At 54.8% G+C, this 21,640-nt stretch overlaps 8 protein-coding genes across 8 annotated transcripts; 4 read left to right on the forward strand and 4 right to left on the reverse strand.

The window, feature by feature from the left end:
• Positions 1-86: 86 nt before the first annotated feature.
• On the reverse strand, positions 87-1,995 carry L226DRAFT_612606 (uncharacterized protein). Its single transcript, XM_067686411.1, has 6 exons — positions 1,953-1,995; positions 1,554-1,899; positions 1,448-1,492; positions 1,248-1,380; positions 503-1,181; positions 87-446 (listed from the first exon to the last, which is right to left on the reverse strand). The coding sequence occupies exons 2-6, from the start codon at positions 1,784-1,786 to the stop codon at positions 202-204; spliced, it is 1,335 nt and encodes a 444-aa protein (XP_067536164.1). The 5' UTR covers positions 1,787-1,899; positions 1,953-1,995; the 3' UTR covers positions 87-201.
• Positions 1,996-3,924: 1,929 nt separating this feature from the next.
• L226DRAFT_462007 (Rad52/22 double-strand break repair protein) lies at positions 3,925-4,601 on the reverse strand (the record flags this gene model as incomplete). Its single annotated transcript, XM_067675690.1, has 4 exons — positions 3,925-4,089; positions 4,138-4,333; positions 4,385-4,415; positions 4,472-4,601. 4 exons carry the CDS (start codon positions 4,599-4,601, stop codon positions 3,925-3,927), a joined length of 522 nt encoding a protein of 173 aa, XP_067536165.1.
• Positions 4,602-5,074: 473 nt separating this feature from the next.
• L226DRAFT_522734 (uncharacterized protein) lies at positions 5,075-7,426 on the forward strand (the record flags this gene model as incomplete). Its single annotated transcript, XM_067678778.1, has 13 exons — positions 5,075-5,186; positions 5,284-5,404; positions 5,461-5,573; positions 5,620-5,647; positions 5,828-5,862; positions 5,933-6,102; positions 6,155-6,156; positions 6,209-6,270; positions 6,327-6,424; positions 6,481-6,572; positions 6,720-6,824; positions 6,968-7,051; positions 7,081-7,426. The coding sequence occupies 13 exons, from the start codon at positions 5,075-5,077 to the stop codon at positions 7,424-7,426; spliced, it is 1,368 nt and encodes a 455-aa protein (XP_067536166.1).
• Positions 7,427-9,726: 2,300 nt separating this feature from the next.
• L226DRAFT_485811 (UDP-Glycosyltransferase/glycogen phosphorylase) lies at positions 9,727-12,214 on the forward strand. Its single transcript, XM_067677130.1, has 14 exons — positions 9,727-9,774; positions 9,829-9,912; positions 9,970-10,095; positions 10,168-10,203; positions 10,261-10,417; positions 10,476-10,641; positions 10,693-10,845; positions 10,904-10,984; positions 11,047-11,096; positions 11,155-11,383; positions 11,445-11,531; positions 11,585-11,707; positions 11,764-11,834; positions 11,890-12,214. The coding sequence occupies exons 3-14, from the start codon at positions 10,077-10,079 to the stop codon at positions 12,200-12,202; spliced, it is 1,485 nt and encodes a 494-aa protein (XP_067536167.1). The 5' UTR covers positions 9,727-9,774; positions 9,829-9,912; positions 9,970-10,076; the 3' UTR covers positions 12,203-12,214.
• A 244-nt stretch (positions 12,215-12,458) lies between these two features.
• L226DRAFT_534516 (uncharacterized protein) lies at positions 12,459-13,024 on the forward strand (the record flags this gene model as incomplete). The annotated part of the gene is made up of 4 exons (XM_067680691.1): positions 12,459-12,546; positions 12,608-12,643; positions 12,702-12,759; positions 12,823-13,024. The coding sequence occupies exons 3-4, from the start codon at positions 12,716-12,718 to the stop codon at positions 13,019-13,021; spliced, it is 243 nt and encodes an 80-aa protein (XP_067536168.1). The 5' UTR covers positions 12,459-12,546; positions 12,608-12,643; positions 12,702-12,715.
• Positions 13,025-14,082: 1,058 nt separating this feature from the next.
• L226DRAFT_49685 (uncharacterized protein) lies at positions 14,083-15,723 on the reverse strand. Its single transcript, XM_067677581.1, has 4 exons — positions 14,630-15,723; positions 14,551-14,582; positions 14,369-14,490; positions 14,083-14,231 (listed from the first exon to the last, which is right to left on the reverse strand). The coding sequence occupies exons 1-3, from the start codon at positions 15,528-15,530 to the stop codon at positions 14,371-14,373; spliced, it is 1,053 nt and encodes a 350-aa protein (XP_067536169.1). The 5' UTR covers positions 15,531-15,723; the 3' UTR covers positions 14,083-14,231; positions 14,369-14,370.
• A 655-nt stretch (positions 15,724-16,378) lies between these two features.
• On the reverse strand, positions 16,379-18,510 carry L226DRAFT_534517 (glycoside hydrolase). Its single transcript, XM_067680692.1, has 6 exons — positions 18,002-18,510; positions 17,833-17,949; positions 17,515-17,778; positions 17,336-17,465; positions 17,056-17,279; positions 16,379-17,001 (listed from the first exon to the last, which is right to left on the reverse strand). The coding sequence occupies exons 1-6, from the start codon at positions 18,412-18,414 to the stop codon at positions 16,527-16,529; spliced, it is 1,623 nt and encodes a 540-aa protein (XP_067536170.1). The 5' UTR covers positions 18,415-18,510; the 3' UTR covers positions 16,379-16,526.
• A 537-nt stretch (positions 18,511-19,047) lies between these two features.
• Positions 19,048-21,443, forward strand: L226DRAFT_485818 (general substrate transporter). Its single transcript, XM_067677131.1, has 12 exons — positions 19,048-19,160; positions 19,218-19,301; positions 19,354-19,445; positions 19,506-19,841; positions 19,894-19,904; positions 19,966-19,993; positions 20,045-20,284; positions 20,342-20,636; positions 20,688-20,732; positions 20,788-20,866; positions 20,929-21,029; positions 21,088-21,443. The coding sequence occupies exons 1-12, from the start codon at positions 19,143-19,145 to the stop codon at positions 21,301-21,303; spliced, it is 1,545 nt and encodes a 514-aa protein (XP_067536171.1). The 5' UTR covers positions 19,048-19,142; the 3' UTR covers positions 21,304-21,443.
• Positions 21,444-21,640: the final 197 nt, after the last annotated feature.

Consider the following 21,640-nt stretch of genomic DNA (forward strand, 5'->3'; position numbering starts at 1 on the left):
GTCTGCAATTTCGAACTCCGTGCATGCGAGCCTGTGTAGACTCGAAGTATCTCGGTATCCAAGAAGTGTATGGTATGGTAGATTTACGTCCGTTGATTTTCAGAATACAGCTACTATACGCATGATACGAAGTCTCGCTTCCCTTCATCACCGAGCACTACCTGGCAGTACTGGCCGATTCGCACTGCTGATATCGCATCATCACTCCACGCTGGTCGACTTCTTCTCGAAGACGATCCAATGCGTGGACGGACTAAGCGTGTCGAGCTTTCCACCGGACTCCTTCGCAGATGCAGCGATAGCGAAATGATCAGCGATCATCGTGCAATGAGTCATCGGCGCGCATATAGTCACATCCACCTCGCAGTACCCCGCAGGGATCTGGTTTGTGGTCACCGTAAAGTACGAGACCCCGTCAAGCGTGTACTGGCAACACGGGTATGATCCTGTTCGTCAACGATTGAGCGCATGTCACTCTATAGGCGGACCACGGTAGACGTACTGCCCATAGTCATCACGCTACCGGATTCCGGCTCCTGGTGAGCCGCGGCATGTTGCGCGTCTTCGAGTCGCTTCCGCGCCGTCCGGGAGGTGAGAAGCTTCTTCACGAACCCACCCAGGCCAGGTTTCTCCTTCATCGACAGCTTCTCTCTAGCTTCAGTGGCAATGGATATCGGCTCCTCAACAGGCTTAGTGGGGACTACGCTGGGCATCACCATCGGCTGCCATACACCCTCGTGGTCCCACACGCAGAACGCAGTGAGCCAGCCGCTGAGGTCATCCGACCCGCAACACTCCGTGTCGAGGTGGACAACATGCTCCCAGAACTTCACGTCCGGGTATCCGTCGAATGCGCGGACGAAGCGACGGATAATGGGGCGGAGCATCTCGGCCCAGACCGAAGGCTCGTCACCGAGTTCGTAGAGGCGGTCGAGGCGCCGGTTATATATCTTCCCAGTCAGACCTCTCTCCGTCGAGGGCGACCGAAGGTATGCCGCAGGTAACGCCGCCGGAGTACGAAAAGTATCTTTGGTACTCGTCGGAATGCGGTATACAGTGATGTACGAGAGGACGTACTGTTTCAAGGACGCCATCATGACAATCGAGCATACTGCCCTGTCATGGAGCGTCGTCGTCGTGAAGTCAGGGAGGATCCATTCGACAAGGGTGCTGTCGACGACCTACAAAAGAGCAAAAGCAGTCAGACGACCAGATTACTGTGGATATAGATGGGAGAGAACATGCACATGTTTACGAATCTCCAGACTCATTTGGCGTGCAAAGGCAGCAAAGTCCCATCCAAAGTCGCCCAATTCGAGACCTTCCTGGCCTGGGTGTGCGACGAAGTACCGCCGCAGCCCCTCGGCGTGGGCATTGATGCTGAAACATGCGCGTTCTCCGTCAGAGTTCGTAGGTTTACTACCCTTGAGTGTGAACCATGACGTACTAAAAATTGAGCTGATTCAAAATGGCCGTCCATACATCGTCGGGTCTGCGCGCTTCGAAGTCAGCACCATACTGGGCGGTGATAAGTGTGAAGACGAATTACACACCTGATGCGAAGGTGGTGGTGACCACCCCACGCGTCGAGAACGGCGTGCACGAATCCTTGACTGTTCGGCGAGATCCTCGAAAGATCCTCATCTTGGAGAGAGCTCTGAAATACCCGTTTGCAATTCTGGTATTGCGGTCCGCAGGCGTGGCGTAGGACAGCCTCGGGAGAGGAATACCGATAGCCTGACCACTCATTGGCCGGATGTGATGCAACGTCGAATGCCACAGGCATGTGGTGAATCGTAGGCCGATGGGATATAATCAGGTGACACGTTGCCTAGAGGGGAGAGCTCAAGTGGACGACGAGGGGGCAAAGGCCCGTATATATGCGTGCCCGGTTCAACTCTTCGCACGCTCAGTCAGAAGGGGGAAGAAGCCTAGGCTCAAGTACTGCTCACCTGATAAGTGCATTTGTCGCGCAGCCAAAGGAACGTAAGGTCGGTATTGCATCCCTGCCCGGTGTCCCAGGAGCCAGTGTCAGTACATTCATTGGTCAACATCAGAAGAGGACTCACCATCGACGAACTTCGAAGTCCCCTCAAGCACCACTAGTTTCGCAGGTGCGTGCTCCCATGTTTCCCCTTCTTGCTGTGCTGACTGACAGATGGAGAGTGAGTATAGTCGGATATAGGACGCACGTACCACAACAGCCTCCGCCACCGTGACAGACGCAGCCAGAGATATCGCAGGAGAGAACCAACACAACGCAAGACTCCGTTTCCAATTCGCTGCTAAAATACACAACTATGAGAAGTACCAACTGGGGTAACCTACCTTTATGACTAACGATACAATGTGCGGTATACGATATGCGATAAGCAACGTGCAAGTACGATCCGACCGACCGATGCGATGAGGGTGAGGGGTATACCGAACCTAACCATGGAGACGTCCGTGCTCGAAGTCCGAGTGGCGACTGCAATTGCATCCTCAAGATGCTCTTCTGGAATGCCGACTGTCCGAGTCGAAGAAAGCAGGAGGCGGCTCATCCACGGCGGGGACGTTTGACGTCCCCGCCGTCACCGAGCTCCAGAGCTGCGAATGGCTCCCGCTTGCCCTGCGCACCGCTGCTTGCAGGCGGGTTCTGCAGGCCCATACCCTGTGGCGGCCTGCGGGCTTGCGCAATGCCCCTGTCAAATTCAATCAGTCAACAAGGCAGAAATAGATAAGTAAGTAGGACACACTGCATGATGTCTGCATTGCGCTTGCGGTTGTTCCCGTTCGAGTCTGAGTCCGAACTCACACTCGGGTTCACACCGCGCGATGACGTTTGCGCCTGTGCCGATGGCTGAGCAGAAAACCGTGAGCGAGCCGAGTTACCACTCGCGTGCTACGTTACCATTAGCTTGGTTGGTCGCGTTGATATCAGAGAAATCGAGACGTACCCCCGACGGGAAGCTGAACCCTCCGCCCATAGACGGCGTGCGCGCACGTTCGCCTGAGGATGAGCTGCCTTGACGAGAAGTGCTGTGAGGCGCGAGATTCTGGTTCTGGTGCAACGTGCCGACAGCGGAAGTGCCTGACACCGTACCGCCCCGCTGCTGGGGCTGGGGGTGGGGCTGCTGTTGCGGTTGCGGTTGCTGTTGCTGTTGCTGTTGCGGCTGCTGTTGAGGTTGCTGTTGAGGTTGCTGTTGAGGTTGCGGTTGCGGGGCTGCTGCTGCCGCTTCCGGGGCCACGAAGACGTCTTCGCCGGCATCGACCGCAGTGGTGCCCTCTTCGAAGTCGATCGGGCGTCCAATGCCCTCGTCAAGTGCGTTGTAATCCAAATTCGCGAAGTATGCGTCATCGTCAGAGTTGAGGAGGTAATCGTCGGAATCTGGTGCCTTCGAGGAAGACATGGCAGCCGGCGGCGCGGCATTCGACGCTGTAGCGACAGCCTGAGCCGCCACCGCCGCACGAGCCGCCTCTTCCTCCCGTCTCTGAGCTTCCTGCGCTTCCTGGATGGCCTTCAGGCGCGCATGCCTTTCAGCGTTTCTCTGCGCCATGCCACCTCCATTTGCTTGGGCATGCGACTGTCCTTGCGCCTGTCTCCCGGCGCCGGATGGTCCACCAGGAGTCTGGATGGGCGTATGCAGTCCAGTAGCAGTCATCGGTGCCTTGCCCTTCGCGTTGGGGGTTGTTGTCGCGTTCGGCTGAGGCATAGGACGATGAGGAATCTGTGGAGGTGGAGGCATTGACGATGCGTCAGGCTCTGGTTTAATGATCGGTCGCGAAGGTCCTGCAGCAGCAGATGTTGATGCATGAGACGTAGTAGTGTATGGGATCGAAGTAGATGCTTGTGGTGGGTTTGGGGCAGGTGGTTTCGGTTCCTCGAACTCAGGCCGCCGGTAAAGGTCACTTCGGTCAAACTTCGGCTGTGTTCGGAAGAGTCTAAGAAAATCGACTTAAATGCGCGGAGCATAAGCGACATACCTGTTGAATCTTGATCTTGGTAACTTCCTGAGTATACGATTTGTCGTACAGACAGTTGCCGAGTAGATTTCCAAAGTTACGCAGAGTGCGCTTGACCGCGTCCGTCACGGCCTCTTTCTTGCACTATATGCACATGAGAAGATAAAAATCGGACGTTGAATCAGGACATACCTTGTCGAGAGCCTGTCCCTTGCTCTTGGAGTTCTCCAGCAACCCGTACCCGACGTCCTCATGAAAGACACCGTCCCTCAAAGTAACGCGCACAATAGCTGTTACCCCAACGTTAAAACGTCGCGTTTCTTCACTGTAGTCGATGAAGTCGACTGTAATGTTTACAACGCTTGAGCTCCACCCATTGAACCCGAACCTGGCGCGATGTTGGACATTCTCTAGCAGATCAAAACAGAATACTACTCACACTTCGTTCGCAAGATTGATAATCTTCCAGCCTGATATACGGCGTAATGTAAAGAGCTGTCTCCACCAAGCTATACGGCATACACACCTTCGGCATACGTCAGCTTCGGTCCTCCTCCTGGCCCAGGTCTCTGCGAGATGTACTCCGGCCCCAGCTTCTTGTTCAGCTTCACCTGAAGCTCCGCGATCTTGTTTGCGCTCTCCTGGCTCATATCCATGAAGGAAGACTCAGAGAAGAAGGACGTAGATGTCGACTGCTGTGTCCCGAATGCGCTCGGGGATGTTCCATGCATCTGTGGGGCGAAGGCCATGGGTCCGTGCGTAGCGATGTTGAGTGGTTGTCCAAAAGGACCTCGAGGAGCCTGTGCCTGCATATATGAGTCGACAAGGTGTCCGCTGAACGAGCCCGCGGTTGTCATCGATGCATGGAGTCAAGATGAGAAAAGCAAGAAAGGCAAGCACGCGGTGTCGAGATCAACGTTGGGAAACACGCGCCACAAGCGCCGACACGCGTCGCACCTGGTCTCGTGAGAACATCCTTCTGCCACGTGACTCGGCAACCGGATTGCATGCACCGCGCACGGTGCAGAACTTGACCAGAACACTTACTTGTAAGTTGCATGCCCGCGAGATGCTATTAACGGCATTGAAGCAGCTTGCAGAGGACCCTACCAGACCACACGGTGGCAATATGATCGCAAAGTCAATTATCGACGGACGCTCCCCTGAAGCTGCATATGCCTGTGTACTCGCCGCCAAGACGAAAGAAGTTGTGAACGACGGGCTCCTGTGCCTTGGCCAATGTGAGTACACACTGCACAAATCCTACTTGCTAAAGTAAAATGCCAGCGGACGTTGATGCGAATCCAATACATAACAGCGCCCTGACGATACTTATAGCTGCATCAAATGATCACCCGTACATGACCGGACCTCCCCTGGCCCAACATCCGGAGAGCGCGTACACTGCGCGTTTGCTGTGGTGCTGTGTCGATCCTCTCCCTGAGTACGACATCTCAATGTAAGTGACGGTACCACATAAATATTCACCTCGTCGGCTCACAATTGGCTGGTCAGGAGAGGTAGCTCGGGAGTCGGCCACCGCTCTCGTTACTCTGATGAGTTCCTGAGGCTATACGTCAACAGCCTGCCAGCGGAGTTGTCATATCAGAACGCTCATGTGGATAGATGTGGGTAGATGTGGATGCTGCATGAACTTTATCATGCATTCGGTAGGTACGAAGCGCTTTTTGCACGCGCCCTTGTACTCATATATGCCAACCAGAACCTCCATATCGTGAACGCCCCCTACTCTACCGCTTGGCGTCCGTGTTGCCCATGATGGACCCAACGGAGACTCTTGCCTCAACACTCATATCGGCGTAGGTGACCCAGCAAATCTAATTATAAAGTCTAGCGACTGACGTGTGCATGTCACGTCAAGCCGTGCTGTAGAGTTTGCGTACTTCGCTTCTGCAGGTGAGTACTCGTCCTTGTACTTGACGATCGAGCACCCGTTGAAACTTGAATCTGTCCTTGCCCTGCCCAGCACTGATAATCTATGAATACTGCATCACCTTCCACCGGGAAGTCAACCAGATATGGAGACGCGGTTTCTCCAGCTCGACGCTCCTTTTTTACGCCGTCCGCTATCCCGCGGTCATCAACCCACTCTTCGTACTGTTAGACCTCGTGCCGTGGAATGGGCAGTCTGATCGAGTGAGTAGACATATAGCATTCGTCTGAAGTAACATTGAAATTTGTTCCCTAGACGTGAGTCCCACAGCAAAGTCGTTTCCTGCCCGTGAATAACTGTCAGTATTAGTTGTGCCATCCTAGTCCGCAGCGAGATGGCTCTCAACGTCTTGCTGCTATGTTCCGCTGCTGGTATGCGCCCTGGTCAGGTCTCCTTCGGTATATTTGACGAGTTACATATGTCATAGTGTTTTCATCCCTGAGGGCGTACGCGCTGTGCGCGCAAAACATCACCATCCTCGTGGTGGTGCTCGGTTTGGGCCTTATGAACCCCGTCATATCGATAGTCAGTACAAGCTCTGCATCATATTTCTTCGACTCTGACTTCTCGTCCTATGACAGTATACCTTCGTCGAAAGTACGCCTTTCTTGATTACAGCCCCACTGCAAGCATGCGGGTTCTATACGACGATAGCCCCAAGTACATACGAGAAGTACGTTCGTAACCACCGCCGAATCCCAGTCCGCCGCTGACACACGTTCCCAGCTGTTGGTCCTTTAGATACCCAGACATTGGTGCAATCGCTCATGCGAAGTCTCCGCAGGGATGATCGGGGCACGAGCGTCTGCGATGTAAGCAGATGCCATAGTGCTCGTCGTGACATGGAAACGGACCTGGTCAATACGTGCCGAGGTATCAAGCTTTGCGCGCACGTCCAGTCTGACCCAGACTCTCATGCGAGATGGTGCGTCACCATCTCCACTTAATACCTCGGATCGCAGCTGACGACAGGACAACGTCCGATAGGTACAGCCTACTTCGTGTAGGTCGATCTGGCCCCCGTGGACCTCTCGTTGAGCCGGAGACGCTGACTACTCGCCTTTTCAGGGTGCTTCTCATTGTCAACTTGATTGGGCTCGCGCTCATTAGACGCATCGATCTCGTAGAACCGATGTCAACTTGGATAGCCATGTCCGTTCCATCTATCATCCTACTCATAGCTCTCCTCTGACACTCACATCGCGCTTTGCCCTCAGATTCACCTCGATCCTCACCTCGCGCTTCATTATCGACCTGCACGAAGCGTCCAACGGATACTCGGGAGGCGATACGCGGTTCACGCACTTCGCGTCGCTCTCGATGCCCGTGTTCCGGCAACCGACGACTGCAGGGCGGAGCGTGTACGGGACGATCCTCACGGAAAGGACCGCAGGAGAGGACTTTGACGAGAGCGAAATAGCAAGCCTGGATGGAAAGGACGTGAACGGGATGATGGTAGCAATGGGTCCTGTACAACATTCTGGAGAAGATGACATGCTGAACTCGGAGGAAGTACGACAACAATGAAGCCCAACGTATGTACTACTAATACAAAGCCGACCTGCGTGCCAGTTCAACGGTACTGATGATACACGGGCGAAATTGTCGGAATGATCGTCTTCGACGCGTCGTCCGCCGTCGATGCAACCCGGCCCCCTGCAACACAAACGTCTCCATCCATCGAAAACCCCGGGGTCCGCCTCGGTCGCGGGCTCAGTGGTGTGAGCCCGTCAGGGCCGGGTCTGTGGTCTGGTATCGCCAAGCGCGGGGGATGCCTGCTCCCGCTCACTGAAGGAGCTGGGCTGGCTAGACGTGGGATGATGTACATAGGTGCCGCCAGCGGAGGGGGTGGCGATATCGGAGCTGTCTCGAGGGGGAGATGTTGTCTCCAATCGCCCGGGAGCGGTGCACGCGCTACACTATGTGATTCTAACGTGATTACGCCAGTGGTCGAAGTCGAGGCGGTGGAAGACATCGGGGAGTGATGGTTGCCATGGCTGGTACGCCCTTCCGAGTCGGGCTTGATTAAGAGGGGCCTATCCGAGGCTGCTAAGCTCTTGGATGATGGGGCGTCTGCAGAACGTTGGACTCGATTAGCTCAGTCACGAACTACGAATACGTTCCATGTTTACTCACTAATGGGCAAGACTTCGTTCCGTCTGGATGCACGTCGCATCCGTCTCCGCCACCACCACGCCGTGCCAAACACGAGTATCAACAACGCAACGCCTGCGATGGACACCCCGACGATTGCTCCTGGCACCATCACCGGGGATCCTACTGGCAAGCCGAGTGACTGGGAACCTGTTGCCGCCATGTTGTTCACTTCAGCCGTCAAGGCTGAAGGAGATGCTCATACACAGAGGAAACTCGAACGCGAGGTGACAACAGAACCAGGCCTCGATCTGACTCCCTGTTCGCGGTGCGGATTCAACTGAGAGGTGTAGGTCGACTCAGGAATCCAGATGCCATGGTACGGAGTGGAGTCGTTCGTCTATGGAAACCGTGGTCCTCTGGCGGTGAGGCCTCAGGCGCAAGAGACGCAGAAGCGCGACGGAACGAGAGCTAGTCCTCAAGAGATCGTCCAGCGAGGGTGAGAAATGGAGTTCGCAAGAGGAGAGATGAGTCCAGGGGCCGGTCGATGTGTCGGTGTCCTTAGCTATCGTCGTGAAGATCGCAGCATAGCACGAGCCTTTGAGCGTGCCTTTCGAGAGCCATGGTAGTTCTGGGAACAGAAGCAGTTCGATCTTGAGAAGCATACGGTATGTCGTACACAGTGGTGATCCCCGGAGCCTTCGAGCTGGAAGGCCATCTGACATTGACGACCTATCAACCTCGTCACCGACAAGTCGACATCTCGACGGTTTCACCCACCTGGACAATGACTCTGAGGATCATACGATTGACGAGCTCCACCTGCAATATGTAAGGATCAGATTAGGCGTAGCACGAGTGCTTGTTCGACCGACGACGTACGACGTAGCTATCCTCAACAGATAGAGTAAGGCGATTCAAAATAAACAAGGAGCCGCCTTCAAGTTGCAGGGAGAAGCGGGAGGGTTTGGTACAGTGACAAGTCCACTGACGAGTGATATCAGTTCAGGTCTACATGTATCGCACAGAAACTGTATGTGCTCGTGCCGGAAGGTGGGTGTAGTAGTTGACTCAGACTAGGTTGAAGTTCTGGGGGGGGGAATCCGCCGAGGTGGACGCTTCTTCGGGGATGGTGACGTTGCCACGTTCCGAGTCTGACTCGAACTCTAACTGACCCTGAAGGCACTCATCTTGTTAGAACGTCCTGCTGTCGTCCAGTCGAAGGGTGTACGTAGTACTGACAATGGTTCTTGATCCGTGAGCCTCAGCACTAGCCGGGACGATTCAATTTCGTCCGACAGAGGTCGTCATCTGAGGTGCGCATGCAGGTATGTATCGAGTGCCTCGTAGCTGCCGACTTCTGACTATGTACCCTTCTTTTCTCTCGTCTGCCGCGTGCGGTATTAAGAGTAGCGGCGGCGATGGTCCGGAAGAGAGTCGACCGCCGGAAGCTCAGCGTTCAGCCTGAAACATGTGCTGTCTCATCGAGTCTTGATGATGAATCCCAAGGAGCTATGCATGACCTACGTACGCACAATTTCCTCATGAGAGTTCTTGTCAATTGATTATGCAGCAAGAAGGTCTGATGGAAGAGAATAGAGGTTCTCTCTAGGCTCGTATGCCGACACCGTCGCGCTCGCTAATTGCGGCCGGAAGCGCGCTCCCCACGGTCGAGCCGCCACGCACACGCTGTCACTAGTTTGGTGTTCACCCCGATTCCCGGAACCCGACTCACATAGAAACGTGTATGCACCCCTCTCAGTCCGGAAATTGATCTTATTGTGAGTTTCCCGAGCTTGCAAACACTCTCGGGCCTCAGCTAACTAGCACTGTAGCGCTTGAATGACAGACAACTTGAAGAGACCACAAGTCTACTGGGGCCATCGTGTATCGGATATTACTCACCTCAGGATCGTGCGGTATGGGCCTTCCTCAAGTTCGCGCTGGGAACGGTGATTGATCACCGACACGATTAGTATACGACAACGTCGGACAAGTTCTTTATTACGTGGAAGCATGACGCAGATCCACCTGCTCGGGGCCGGTCGTGAGGCGGCGAGGTGCGACGCGGAAGGCTGTGGGTATGCGTGGTACGTATATAGGTGGGTTGGAACCTCACGACGTGCTTCAGTCTTGTCCCAAATACTGACCACACGCAATGACTATCAATTCAGGAAAACATGTTGTGATGTTTCCGGTACACATGTGGGGTGAGATCGAGTATATTGGCTGATAATGCCCCTACTGACACTCGGATGTTGAACCAGGGCACACTCGTACATTATGTACGCTGGCCGCCCGTCTTGTCAAGTTAGGACAAGTCACAGTGACGTTCTTCACTGTTCCCACTTTCTACGACCGTTCCCAGGCGGAGATTGCACGCGAGTTCGCACAAGGAGATGATTTCCCTGTTTCTCGCCTCCGGTGAGTGGCTCCCACATCAGCTCGCGAATCTCCTAACTGACTACTTCCAACTGTGCAGGCTGATTGCTCTAGAAGAGAGCAAAGAGATTCATGACACTAGCGGAGCCGAGGCTTCATTCGAAATAGCGTGGAGCAAGATACTGGGCGGTCAGCCTCTCGTATGTGCAAAAACCGGGTCCCAGTTCGAGCCCGTTCCGGTCCGCCCCAGCGCAGCCATCCTGGATGTAAGTAGTATAACAGTCATTGAAACAGCATGCATGAACGTACATGTGCAGCTCTTCGTTCGCCGAGCTTTCGATGTCGTGCGCAAGACCGATAACATCAAAGTGTACCTCTGGTTCCCTGCTGCAACGATCGGGATGGGTCTTATCTTGGGGACGGTGATGGCTCATAGCCGAGACGAAGACACAGTTGAGACCCTTCCTGAGGTAGCTATCCTGCTCTATGTCAGCGATGTTTTTTTTTCCTGATTAATCCGCGATTCAGATATTCACCTCGACAAAGGGCGAGCTTATCAAGGGTCCTTTCGCCCCGCCCATGTACGACTACGAGTATCATCCACAGGAGGTTAGTTACTACGTTGAATTCGCATATCTCGACCATGAACCTCGTTGATGGTCCGATCGTAGTTCCCGCACCCACTCGGGTTTGCTGAGAATGTACTGGCGAAGGTTCCTAGGTACGTTAAGTGCTCAAGCAAGCTCAAGGACCCTGACTGAGCATGCGCCGCAATGCAGCATGTTCGCGAGCGCAGACGGAATCATCACCTTCGACGCTGCGGACTATGCTCCAGAGATAACGAGACAGCTGCGGTCATACTTCGAGGAGACAGGTCGCAAGATCTACTACGCAGGCCCGCTCATACCCGAGGGCGAGGAGGACACTTCCAAGGACCCGCGTTCCGAGAAGATATCGAAGTTCCTGGGGGAGAAGCTCGCATCGCATGGAGAGAGATCAGTCATCTACGTGCGTACCAGCCTCCGCGCGTGGGTGAACCACACTCCAATTGACGTCTGCCTCTGTCCAGATCTCGTTCGGGTCGGTCTTCTGGCCGATGGACAACGCGAAGCTGTGGGCGGTTCTCAACGTCATCATGGAGCGGAACATACCCTTCGTAAGTTTCCTCTGAATGCGCATCGTTCATTCAGTTGTGACACTCTGCCTCAGGTTCTGAGCTGCGTCGCCGCATTCTCTGCCAAGCCGCCTGCGGAGATGCAAGAGCAAATCGCGCAATACAGTCACGGCATCATGACGGACTGGGTGCCGCAGCAAGCTCTGCTCGCCCACCCGGTGCGTGTCTCCTCGTACGAGCATAGAGCTCTCGCCCTAATCATTACATCTTACAGGCGACCGGATGGTACATCTCCCATGGCGGCCACAACAGCACACTCGAGACTATCATGGCAGGAATCCCCACGTGAGTAGTCTCACGTCAGTCTAGTCGGCACCCACACTCACATCGCAACTTGTAGAATCGTCTGGCCCATCTCAGCGGAGCAACCGCTAAACGCCATTCACCTCTCGGAGACTCTCGACGTTGCCTTTGAGCTCATTGAGGTCCGGCATGGGGCAGGCGCGGGGAAGATCTACCGAAACGGACGGGTCCCCATCGCTACTGTCGACGCCGTGAAGGCGGAGATGCGGGACGTGCTCGAGCGCGCGTATGGTGAGGAGGGGGAGAGGAAACGTGCAAACCTCTTGAGTCTCCGGAAGGAGCTACAGGCTACGTGGGAGGAGAACGGGATTGCGAGGCGGGAAGTAGAGGCGTTCTTGAATGAACTATGAGAGGGACGCTCCCTATACGTATCGTGGGTTGGCTGAATGTGGCTGTTGTAGTATCACAGACCGATAGATGAGACTGACTCGACGCTTTTTATGTGATTCCCGTGCCTTGAGGATAGCGCACGGGCGACGGGCAGCGTTTTTTGGCTGGCATTGGGCGGCTTCTTCACATTCCGACAAGTCGAAGGGCGGCCTTGCTTGGAATCTCGGCGAGCTCACGAGTGTAAAACAAGTAGGTATGACGATCAATGCGCGTATATTCTCGTGATACAACAATCATGCACAAACGCTCAATTCGACGATGGCAAGCGGAGATTGGCCAACGCATTGCCAAGCTCTACTACATCCTGCGGGATTGCAATGCATGAGCACAACGCAAGTCTCAATCTGACACTGTAGACTACATACCTGGACCTCCGTAGAGTGCTTGTGCTTTTCATGACGCTGTAGATCGACTTTTCGCATATAGCTTTGTCCACAGCCCTCAACTTGACAAGCAAACCTTGCCCTGCGCTCATGAGCGACGATGTGTTGTCCGAGGTCGTACGAGCGCACAAAGGCTGGTTCCATAGGAGCTATCAGGGAACTGCTCTTGGTTGAAGCCCAAGATGGAGTAGACGAACCTGCACCGCAATGCAAGCAGGTATGGACACTGCCTGTCGACATCTTGTACCGCTCAGGCTGCCGAACTCAGTGCCAACGAAGGAGAGAATGGGAGCTGGGATTTTGGGGGGTCGCTTGGGCGTGATCGTCGTGGGATTATACGCCGTAAATCGTCACCAGACCGGGAAGAGGAGGGACATCGATCCCGAGCGGAAATGACGAACGAAGGAAGATGATGATTAGTATCGCATGAACAGTGCTCTTATACCCCACGGAGAGTCTCAGAAGCATACTGAATCTTACCGCAGCTCACTTGTTGGCTCTAGGGTATAATCAGGAACCTACCGCAGCGCGAGGCAGGTGAGGATCGGCGCACCAACATGCAGTCGCACGCTATGCATCGAAGCTGTGGACTCCGGTAGCTGCAGCTAGTGCAGATTGCCGTTTTCTTGCAGGGCTTTGGACGTGAAGAGAGAGGAACGCAGTGTACCTGCGGTAATACTTGGTCATGGGCTCAGCGGCTTATAATAACACATGGACATACCAGAGGAGGCTTTACAAGCGACAACTTGCTATGGGAAATACTGCGAGCGTGGCAGCTCAACTTGAAGAAACGCACCACTCCATTGGTAATAGATAGGAACACAACAGACGGGATCGAATAGCAATGCACATCTTCGGCGAACCATAGACTATCCACCGCAGTTGCTCGTCTGACAGACAGTCGCCTGAGTACGGCATGACAATGACATTTCGAGGTGATCTGTGCAGAGATTCAAGTGAGTACTCATCCAACACGAACCGAACAATGGATAATACCTCGGAGGCGCACTACCTGAAACCTACCGCAGCATCGGCACTACGGCTAGCTCGGGAGCGCAGAACAAAGGACTCTACCGCAGCGCACTTGCGATAGCTTGACACGCATACAACTTCAATTCCTCGTTGCTTCGAGCGAGTCCAAGTGACAGTTCTTGGCGGCGGACATGCGGTCGGTTGCATGACATGTTCCATGATCGGAAGAAGATCGAATATTGCTGCAGCGGTCGCAGGTGTTCGCATTCATCCCGAGGGGTGCGGCCAGTACTTGCGGCTTGCGTTGCCGTCCAGGCTACATAGACCGGATTAGCAGCATCTAAACAAGAGGCTTCATTTGGACAAGCGGGCGGGAAGAGGAAAGCGACGCAATTGCAAGTTCAATGGATGTACAGAGCGCAGGAACGAACATGACACTTGAGAACTGGAGGGGCGAAATCGAGAATGATACACGGAATTGTATAGAACGAATGAGGGCAACGGTAGTCGGAATCGGAAACTGTGAGTCATCAAACCTTTGACTCCTTCATGGCAACATCTCCATCACATGGACGACCTGTCGACACGGCATCAGCGCCAAGGACAGCAGGCTGGCGGCATGACAGTGGGTGGGCTATGAAGAGGGTCAGCGACCGGAGAATGGAGCACATATCCCACAAGACCAGTACCACAATATTCGCATATGTCAAACACTATGCGACAAAATGGAAAACGAACATACTCAGAGATCATGCAGTTTACAGTACTCACCCTCATTCGCCCGGATGTCCACACTTTGCAGTAACGTTCTTCCACTTGTACGGCTCAACTCCAGGATGCTTCTCCTTGTAGTGCTTGTTGAGCTCATGCTGCCGTGTGTAACCTTCGACGTTCTTGGAACAGCCGTCAACGAGACAACGATATGGCTTCTCCTTTGAATGCACCCTGCTCACATGCACATCGCGGTTGAAAGGGCGAGCAAACGCTGCAGAATGGGATTAGCTAGCGTGATGAATATGGAATAGTACTCACCATCGTCGCAGTGCGGGCAAGCGTACTTCTTCTCCGGCCGCTTTGGGACATCCGTCGAAGGGGCGGTAGAGTAGTTGTCACACTTGACAGGCTGGTCAAGATTGGTGGACATGGGGGTGGCAGACGATGTCGATGTGTGCTGGGAGGGGTCATACATACATGCTGAAGGCGGAGTCACCTGCATGCCGATCCCCAGACCAAGAGCACCTGCCGTGGCAGCACATGCGTACGAATGCTGCAGCTGCGGCTGCTCCTGGCCATGGAAGCACATTCCTGGAGAACGATATGCGGGTGGCGCCAGGTGAAGGAACGCAGGGTTTACCGTACCTTCATCGGAGCTGCGGCGAGAAGCCGCCATGCCCTGCGGTATCCCCACAGATTGCTTGGGGGTGGAAGTCGTCCAATACATGGGCGTGGACATTGGCGCTTGCCCAATGTACCGGTCAGTCAGCGCGAAGGCCATATCATCGGACGGAAGCGGGACACTCGACGGAGGTCGAGTGAGCACTGACGGAGGTCGAATGAGCACTGACGGAGTGGCTCCAGAGACGAAAGATTTGGCACAGTATGGCCTTGCCGCGGCGATGCTGAACTGCTGCCATGGCAGGTAGCCACAGGTGGGGAATTGGGGGCCCGATGAAGGGGTAGAGGGATGAGCATCAGGATATCCACTGACGCTCATATGGGAGGCTTCAGGGTCACCTACCCAGCGGCGGCCATTCGGAGGAGGTATGAAGCTAGTAGCATTGGACGCGAAGCTACCAGAGGCCTCGCCTGGGTGACGCAGGGACTCCTGGTGGAATGATATGGCCCGTGACGACCCAGGGTTAATAGGGCCGAGCGTAGACGCGTCCGAATAGGTAGACTGCGTGCCAGTGGTAGATATCAGAGATGGAATCATAGCCTCGTTAGAGGAAAAGGGTGGCACAAAATCTTTGGAACAAGCCTGAAAGGCGAGGTCAACATCCGAGTCGAAAGGCTCGAAGTCGTACTGGGTCCCAGCCTTGGCGTGAGCCCCGTAGAACTGTTGCTTAACGATCTGCTGAGGAGAGTCTGTAAATTGTATGTTGGGCGCGATGCCAGACACAAATTCCATACTCTCCTGATAAGTTGAAGACCTCATGTGCGACAGTTCTACAGTCTGAGATGGGGAGCTTTCACTCTCCACGACGGGGAGATATAGCACTCAGGTATTGCCGCAGTCCTTCACAGAACTTAGCCGCACTTCTCAAGACAACACTCCGGATAGGTAACGGCGCACCGTCGCCACCGATGAGACGACAGGACTTGGTGCTCACCAAGAGGATATGTCGTCCCGCAAAAGCGGTAGATCGTGACTCTTCTCTGCTTTGGAAACTCACCATGTATCCTACCGCAGCTGCTTGCATACATCTGGCCGATGTCCAGAGAACAGAAGAGGCAAATAATATGGTGCGCGAACTCGAGAAGTTACTCACCCGGGTTCTAGTGTTTTCCTGCCTAGCCTTAGCAACCCCTTGTCAATGGCGAACCCTTTCGCGAGCCACCGTCCGAGATCGACAATAGAAACGTTCCAGTTACTGCGGACAAAGCAGCTCATGAGCAAGCAATCTATACGTGCATCAGAACAGGTAATACGGATGTTCAGCTCGAGAGTGTGTAGTGGTCGCGGTCAAGCAGAAGCAAGCGCTCGGAGATCCACGGGCGCAGTCTAAGCATCTGCAAGAAACTGGATGCCGCATAAGCGGCAGAAACCATGGATGCGGTTGTCGGGATCATGACTAGGATGTGCACGGACGCTATACTCAGAAACAAGCTGTTCGAGAAAGGGGCATAGTGGCGAACTTCCCTTTCATTCGTATACTGAGATAGTGGGAGACTGACGCGTCGCTATATATGCCAGGGGTGCTGGAGAAGCTCACACCACTGTTGGAGTTGGAGTCGACCAGAGGCCGAGCACCAGCAGCGTGAACGAATGCTCCCGAAACGACCATCGCCCAGTCCAATTTTCGCGCTTCGTCTTCACGCTCACTTCATGCTCCTTCCCCCATCCGTTTCGCGCCTTCACGTCCGCATGCCAGAGTTCGTGAACCTCTACCTCCGACGCGACCGTCTCGAAAGCGACTCGCAGCGGGACGTTGTAACTTTGCGTCTCGCTCCGGTTCACCACCGCAACACGCAAGCTACGGGCCTTCGTCTGAGGGTCAGTGTACAGCACCGCTGACGCGTCGAGGTCGCTCGGGAAGCCCTTCACGCTTGAGATCCATTGCGGAAGCGTCTCCCCACAGAACTTTGGTGACGCGACGGAGAGGTGGACCGAGATGCCGCCGCGCATGTAGCGCGAGAAGAGATATAGGGGCCAGTAGATGGTCTGTCGAAATAGGCCCGTTGGGCTGAAGTTGGGTAAGTCTCTGTTCACCAACTCTATATATACACGAGAGCCTCACCTCGTTATCAGCGGGGAGATGACGTTCACGCTCTGGGCAATGCACGCAATGTCAACGATATCCGCTTGCCGGATGAAGACGTTCAGCCAGGACGCCATCGCCAGTGCGTCGGCGAAATTGTAGAATTGCTCCAGGCCGTTCTCCGGAGTGCCGACGGTCTCGTCCCAAACTCCGTACTCGTCGAACGCAAGCTTGACGGGCTTGCTGACATTCTTCGCAAAACGCTGGTGCGAATGGGAGGTATGTATATGAGCAAGTGGACTACGCGCAGCGTACTCACCGCTTTGTTGATCAGCCCTTTGCAGACCTCGATGGAATAGTCAGCCGCGTCGGCTCCGTAGACTGTCCGACCGTACTCCCTCTCAGTCTGAGACCTATCCCTCGGCCCGAATCCAGTGTACAGGTGGATGCTACCTCTCCTCAGCACGCAGCGGGCCGTGCGACACGACTCACACGTACCTGTGCATCTCGACCTTGTCTATCAACTCGTCGAGCACCACGCCATCCCAATGGTTGATGCCAGTCTCGCCGCATCCAATGAGGATGACGTTCGGGTCCACCAATCGGATGGCGTGCGCCCATTGACGCGCTTTCGTCGCGTATGCCGATGCGGTCTGCTGTCCGACCTGCCACTTTCCCCACACCTCGTTCCCGAGGCCCCAGTACTTCACCCCATGTGGTTCGTCGCGACCCGTGTTCTTCCGACGCAGGTTCGCGTAGTACCTATGACCTGAGGTAAGCACGTACAACGATCAGCACCTAGGGCGCGACACTCACGTATCCCCGGTTCCGTTGCAGTATTCGATCCAATGGAGCGCGTCCTCGAGCGTGCCGGTTCCCATGTTGAGCACGATGTATGGTTCGATCTTCGCGACGCGGCACCAAGTAATGAATCTGCACGTGTCGGCTCAGTCATGCATACTGCTGGAGATATCCAAAGACGTACTCATCCGTGCCAAACTGGTTGCTCTCCTCCCCGTTCCACGCCAACTCCGGTCTCCGTTTTCTCTCCTCCTGCGGCCCGATCCCGTCCTTCCAGTTGTACGAGCTCACGAAGTTACCCCCAGGCCAGCGCACGAGTGGTACGCGCAATTCATCACGCAGCACCTTCAGAACGTCCGCACGGAATCCCTCTGGGGTGAGCAACGACTCCGGTGTCGATGTGAACTGGTCCTCGGGACAGGGCTTGCGTGGGGTGTACGGGAATGTTGTGCGTGTCGAAGGAAGGATGCCGCCGTAGATGCATCGCCCGAGGTGCTCGAGGAATCCAGAGAAGATGTTCGGGGACACGGGAGCTATCGTGGAGGAGGGGAAAACGTCGATTGCTGGTGAGACTTCTTCATCCCGTGTTTCTGCCATCGTGCCTGCGTCTCACTCCAAACTCAGAAGTTTGGATGGTGGATGGTAGAGAAAGAGAAAAATGAGGTCCTTCTCGTTGCCCTCCGATGTTGTGCATGTCGTCGTATCGTCGAAGATCGCTCAGGTGTTGTGTCCGGGAGAACCGGTGCCTTCCCCGGGCCGTTCGCTGCCGTTCGCTGGTCGCTGGCGCTCCGAGCCCACAATCTGCGAGGTTACCCCGCACGGCAAATCCCTCATCCGCGACCTGTGACGCCCTGCTTATGCCTGACGTTAACTGTACCTACACGTCCGCATGCACCTTCGGGCCAAGTAGCAGGCTCGGAGTCTATGAAGAAGAAGTTTCCCGGAAGCGTACTGCGGTCTGGACCGACTGCAGCAACGGAAGGTAAGAAGCATCATCTTTCTCTCACCCCCATGTCGTCACTGGAACACCATTTCACTGCTCGTTCCAGCGGTTAGCGGTCCGCGTCGCCATCACATGAACATCTCAAGGACACCGGTGGCACGTAAGACCGCGACTTAGCCTCTCTCGCGCGCCCTGCGGTCCTGAGAAAAGATGCATTGCGGGACCGATGCTCGGGCGTGGGTATATAATTGGGGAGAGGGGACTTGCACGGAATACAGCGACTTTGTGCTTCGCGTTCGCGATCGTGTTTGCCTTCGTTGTTCCAATTCTCTCTCCTCAAGGACGCTGGCATACTCGCACGTCACGCAAATCACCCACGGTCATGGTGCTCTCACCGAAGGTATTCACAGCTTGATTGTTGGACAAGACGTATCACTGACCACCGAAACGTGGCTAGGTCTACACTTGGTTGTGCGGTCTCTTCGCCGCACTAGGATCCGTGACATTCGGATATGATTTGGGTATTATTGCGTCTATTCTGGTGAGTCGCATAACTCCCGCTTTGGTGATGTCGCATGACACTTCTTATGCAGCCCGCCGAAGACTTTATTGCAACGACAGGGAATCCGGATTCCACAGCCCAAGGTCTGATAGTAGGATGTCTTCTGCTGGGAGCATTTGCCTCGTGAGTATCCGGCACGATTCACATGAGTCCTCCCGTTGCTCAAGACTCGGTACTCTACAGAAATATCTACGTCGGAAACCTCGCCGATATGGTTGGTCGGCGGGTCGCAATCCTCGCGGGCTGCATCGTCTTCCTTCTTGGAGGTGGGATTCAGGCGGGCGCGCAGAACATCCACTACATGTATGGCGGACGATTCCTCGCAGGCATGGGTATCGGAATGCTTGCGATGCTTGCGCCTCTGTACCAGGCCGAGATTGCGCATCCGAGTATCCGTGGACGGCTAACGACGCTGCAACAGTTCATGCTCGGCATCGGCGCTCTCATTGCGTCGTTCATCGGGTATGGATGTTACCACGGTCTGAGCGGCCAAGCTCAGTGGAGGGTGCCTTTGGGTATGCTGTCATGTTTCATCTGGGAGGTCGTGGGCTCATGTATTCTGCCTAGCTATCCAGTTGCTCCGTGAGTAGCTACTAATAACATCTCAGGATATATTCGGTTCCGTGGTTGACCTGACTTCAAGCTGCTCTTCCGCTTGCTTTCTTCATCCTGTGAGCCTGATATACAATGTTGCGATGGTAGTCTGCTGACCTTAACCCTAGCTTGCTCCCGGAGAGCCCCCGTTACCTCGCGATGAAGGACCGCAACGAGGAGGCACTCCGCGTCCTCGCCCGACTACATGCGCATGGGGACATCCATGACTCCTTCGTCGTGAGCGAACACAGGGAAATCCTCGCGCAGGTCCAGATCGAGCGCCAGGAGACCCGCGATGCGTGGGCTCAACTCTTCTTGGTTAAGAGTAACTTCCGGAGGCTCCTTCTCGGTGTTGCCATCCAGTTCAGGTGTGTGTCTGTTATGAGCGCTGGAGTTCAACGCATCCTGACGCGTGTCATCCGTAGTATCCAGTTGACCGGGGTCAGCGTCATCCAATACTATGCGCCGCTTATCTTTGAGAGCATTGGAATCGACACCTCGACGACCCTCGGGCTACAGTCAGGCAATTCGGTGATCGCGCTCATTGGAGAGGCCTGCTGTATCTGGTTCATCGACCGCCTTGGTCGCCGCGGGCCGTTCATCTGGGGCAACGCCCTTTCTGGGTTGACTTTTGTCATCGGGACGATCATCATCGCGGTCTACCCCGCGTCGACGAACAACCACAATGCGAGCAGGGCGTTCGTAGCCATGACATGGCTGGTGAGTTATTGTTAACGGTCTTCTTGGAAGACTTGCTGACAGGTGCTACAGTTCAACTTGGTCTTTTCGTCGTGCCTAGGTCCTTTGTCTTGGGCTGTATGTACCACTGCCTCTTCTGCGACGGTGGCTGGTTCTGACGTCGTACGTATAGATCCCCGTCGAGATGTTCAACAGCGCTACTCGCGCTCGTGCTACTGCTATCACGTCTTCTGCTGCATGGATCTCGAACTGTACGTCGTCCCCCATCATGAAGTCGCGCCTCTGCATCCGCCGTACTGATCGACGCGCTCAGTCATGATCGCGCAAGTGTCGCCTATCGCGTTCGACAGGGTCGGATGGAAATACTACATCGTCTTTGCTATTTGCGGATTCTCGAATGCCCTCTTCTTCTGGGTACGTTTCCTTCCTTCGTATTTTCCTTGATCTGCGCGCTCAGTCTTTGCCCGTGTAGGCATTCCTCCCGGAGACGAAGGGCATCCCCCTGGAAGAGCTCGACACGTACTTTGAGGGCATGCCGATCTTCGTTCCAGGCTCGAAGGTGCATGTGCCCGAAGATCCAAATCAGCGCGAAGAAGAGCTCCGCCAAGGCAAGGTCATGGTTCCCGAGCGCGCCGAGTCGGATATTCTCGACGAGAAGGAGAAGGCTACGATCGAGCATGTTGCTTGAGTGTGTCGCTCGCTGTTTGCGTTGCACCTGGTGGTCATTGGTGTAAGAGTAGTGACGATATCGTGTCCTCGTACGTTATCTACTAGCATGTATTACTAGCAGCGTTCATCATTCAGGACTCGCGCGTTATGGTTCTGTTCAGTGTCAGTTTTAAACGTGGCGAGTGCAATACCCGCTTAGTCAAACACACGCCAAGAATATGTCCTGGACTCCTGATGTGTCGCGTGGTGAACTCCTATTCGTGCCGAAGGCTTTGTAGTATCACGGTATACAAGCTGCTCTACATCGCTGAACTATCATACATGGCAGACGGGGACTGGGGTACACACCCGTGTCA

The sequence above is a fragment of the Lentinus tigrinus genome, assembly GCF_003813185.1.
Source record: "Lentinus tigrinus ALCF2SS1-7 unplaced genomic scaffold L226scaffold_10, whole genome shotgun sequence".
In the NCBI taxonomy this organism is placed as follows: domain Eukaryota; kingdom Fungi; phylum Basidiomycota; class Agaricomycetes; order Polyporales; family Polyporaceae; genus Lentinus; species Lentinus tigrinus.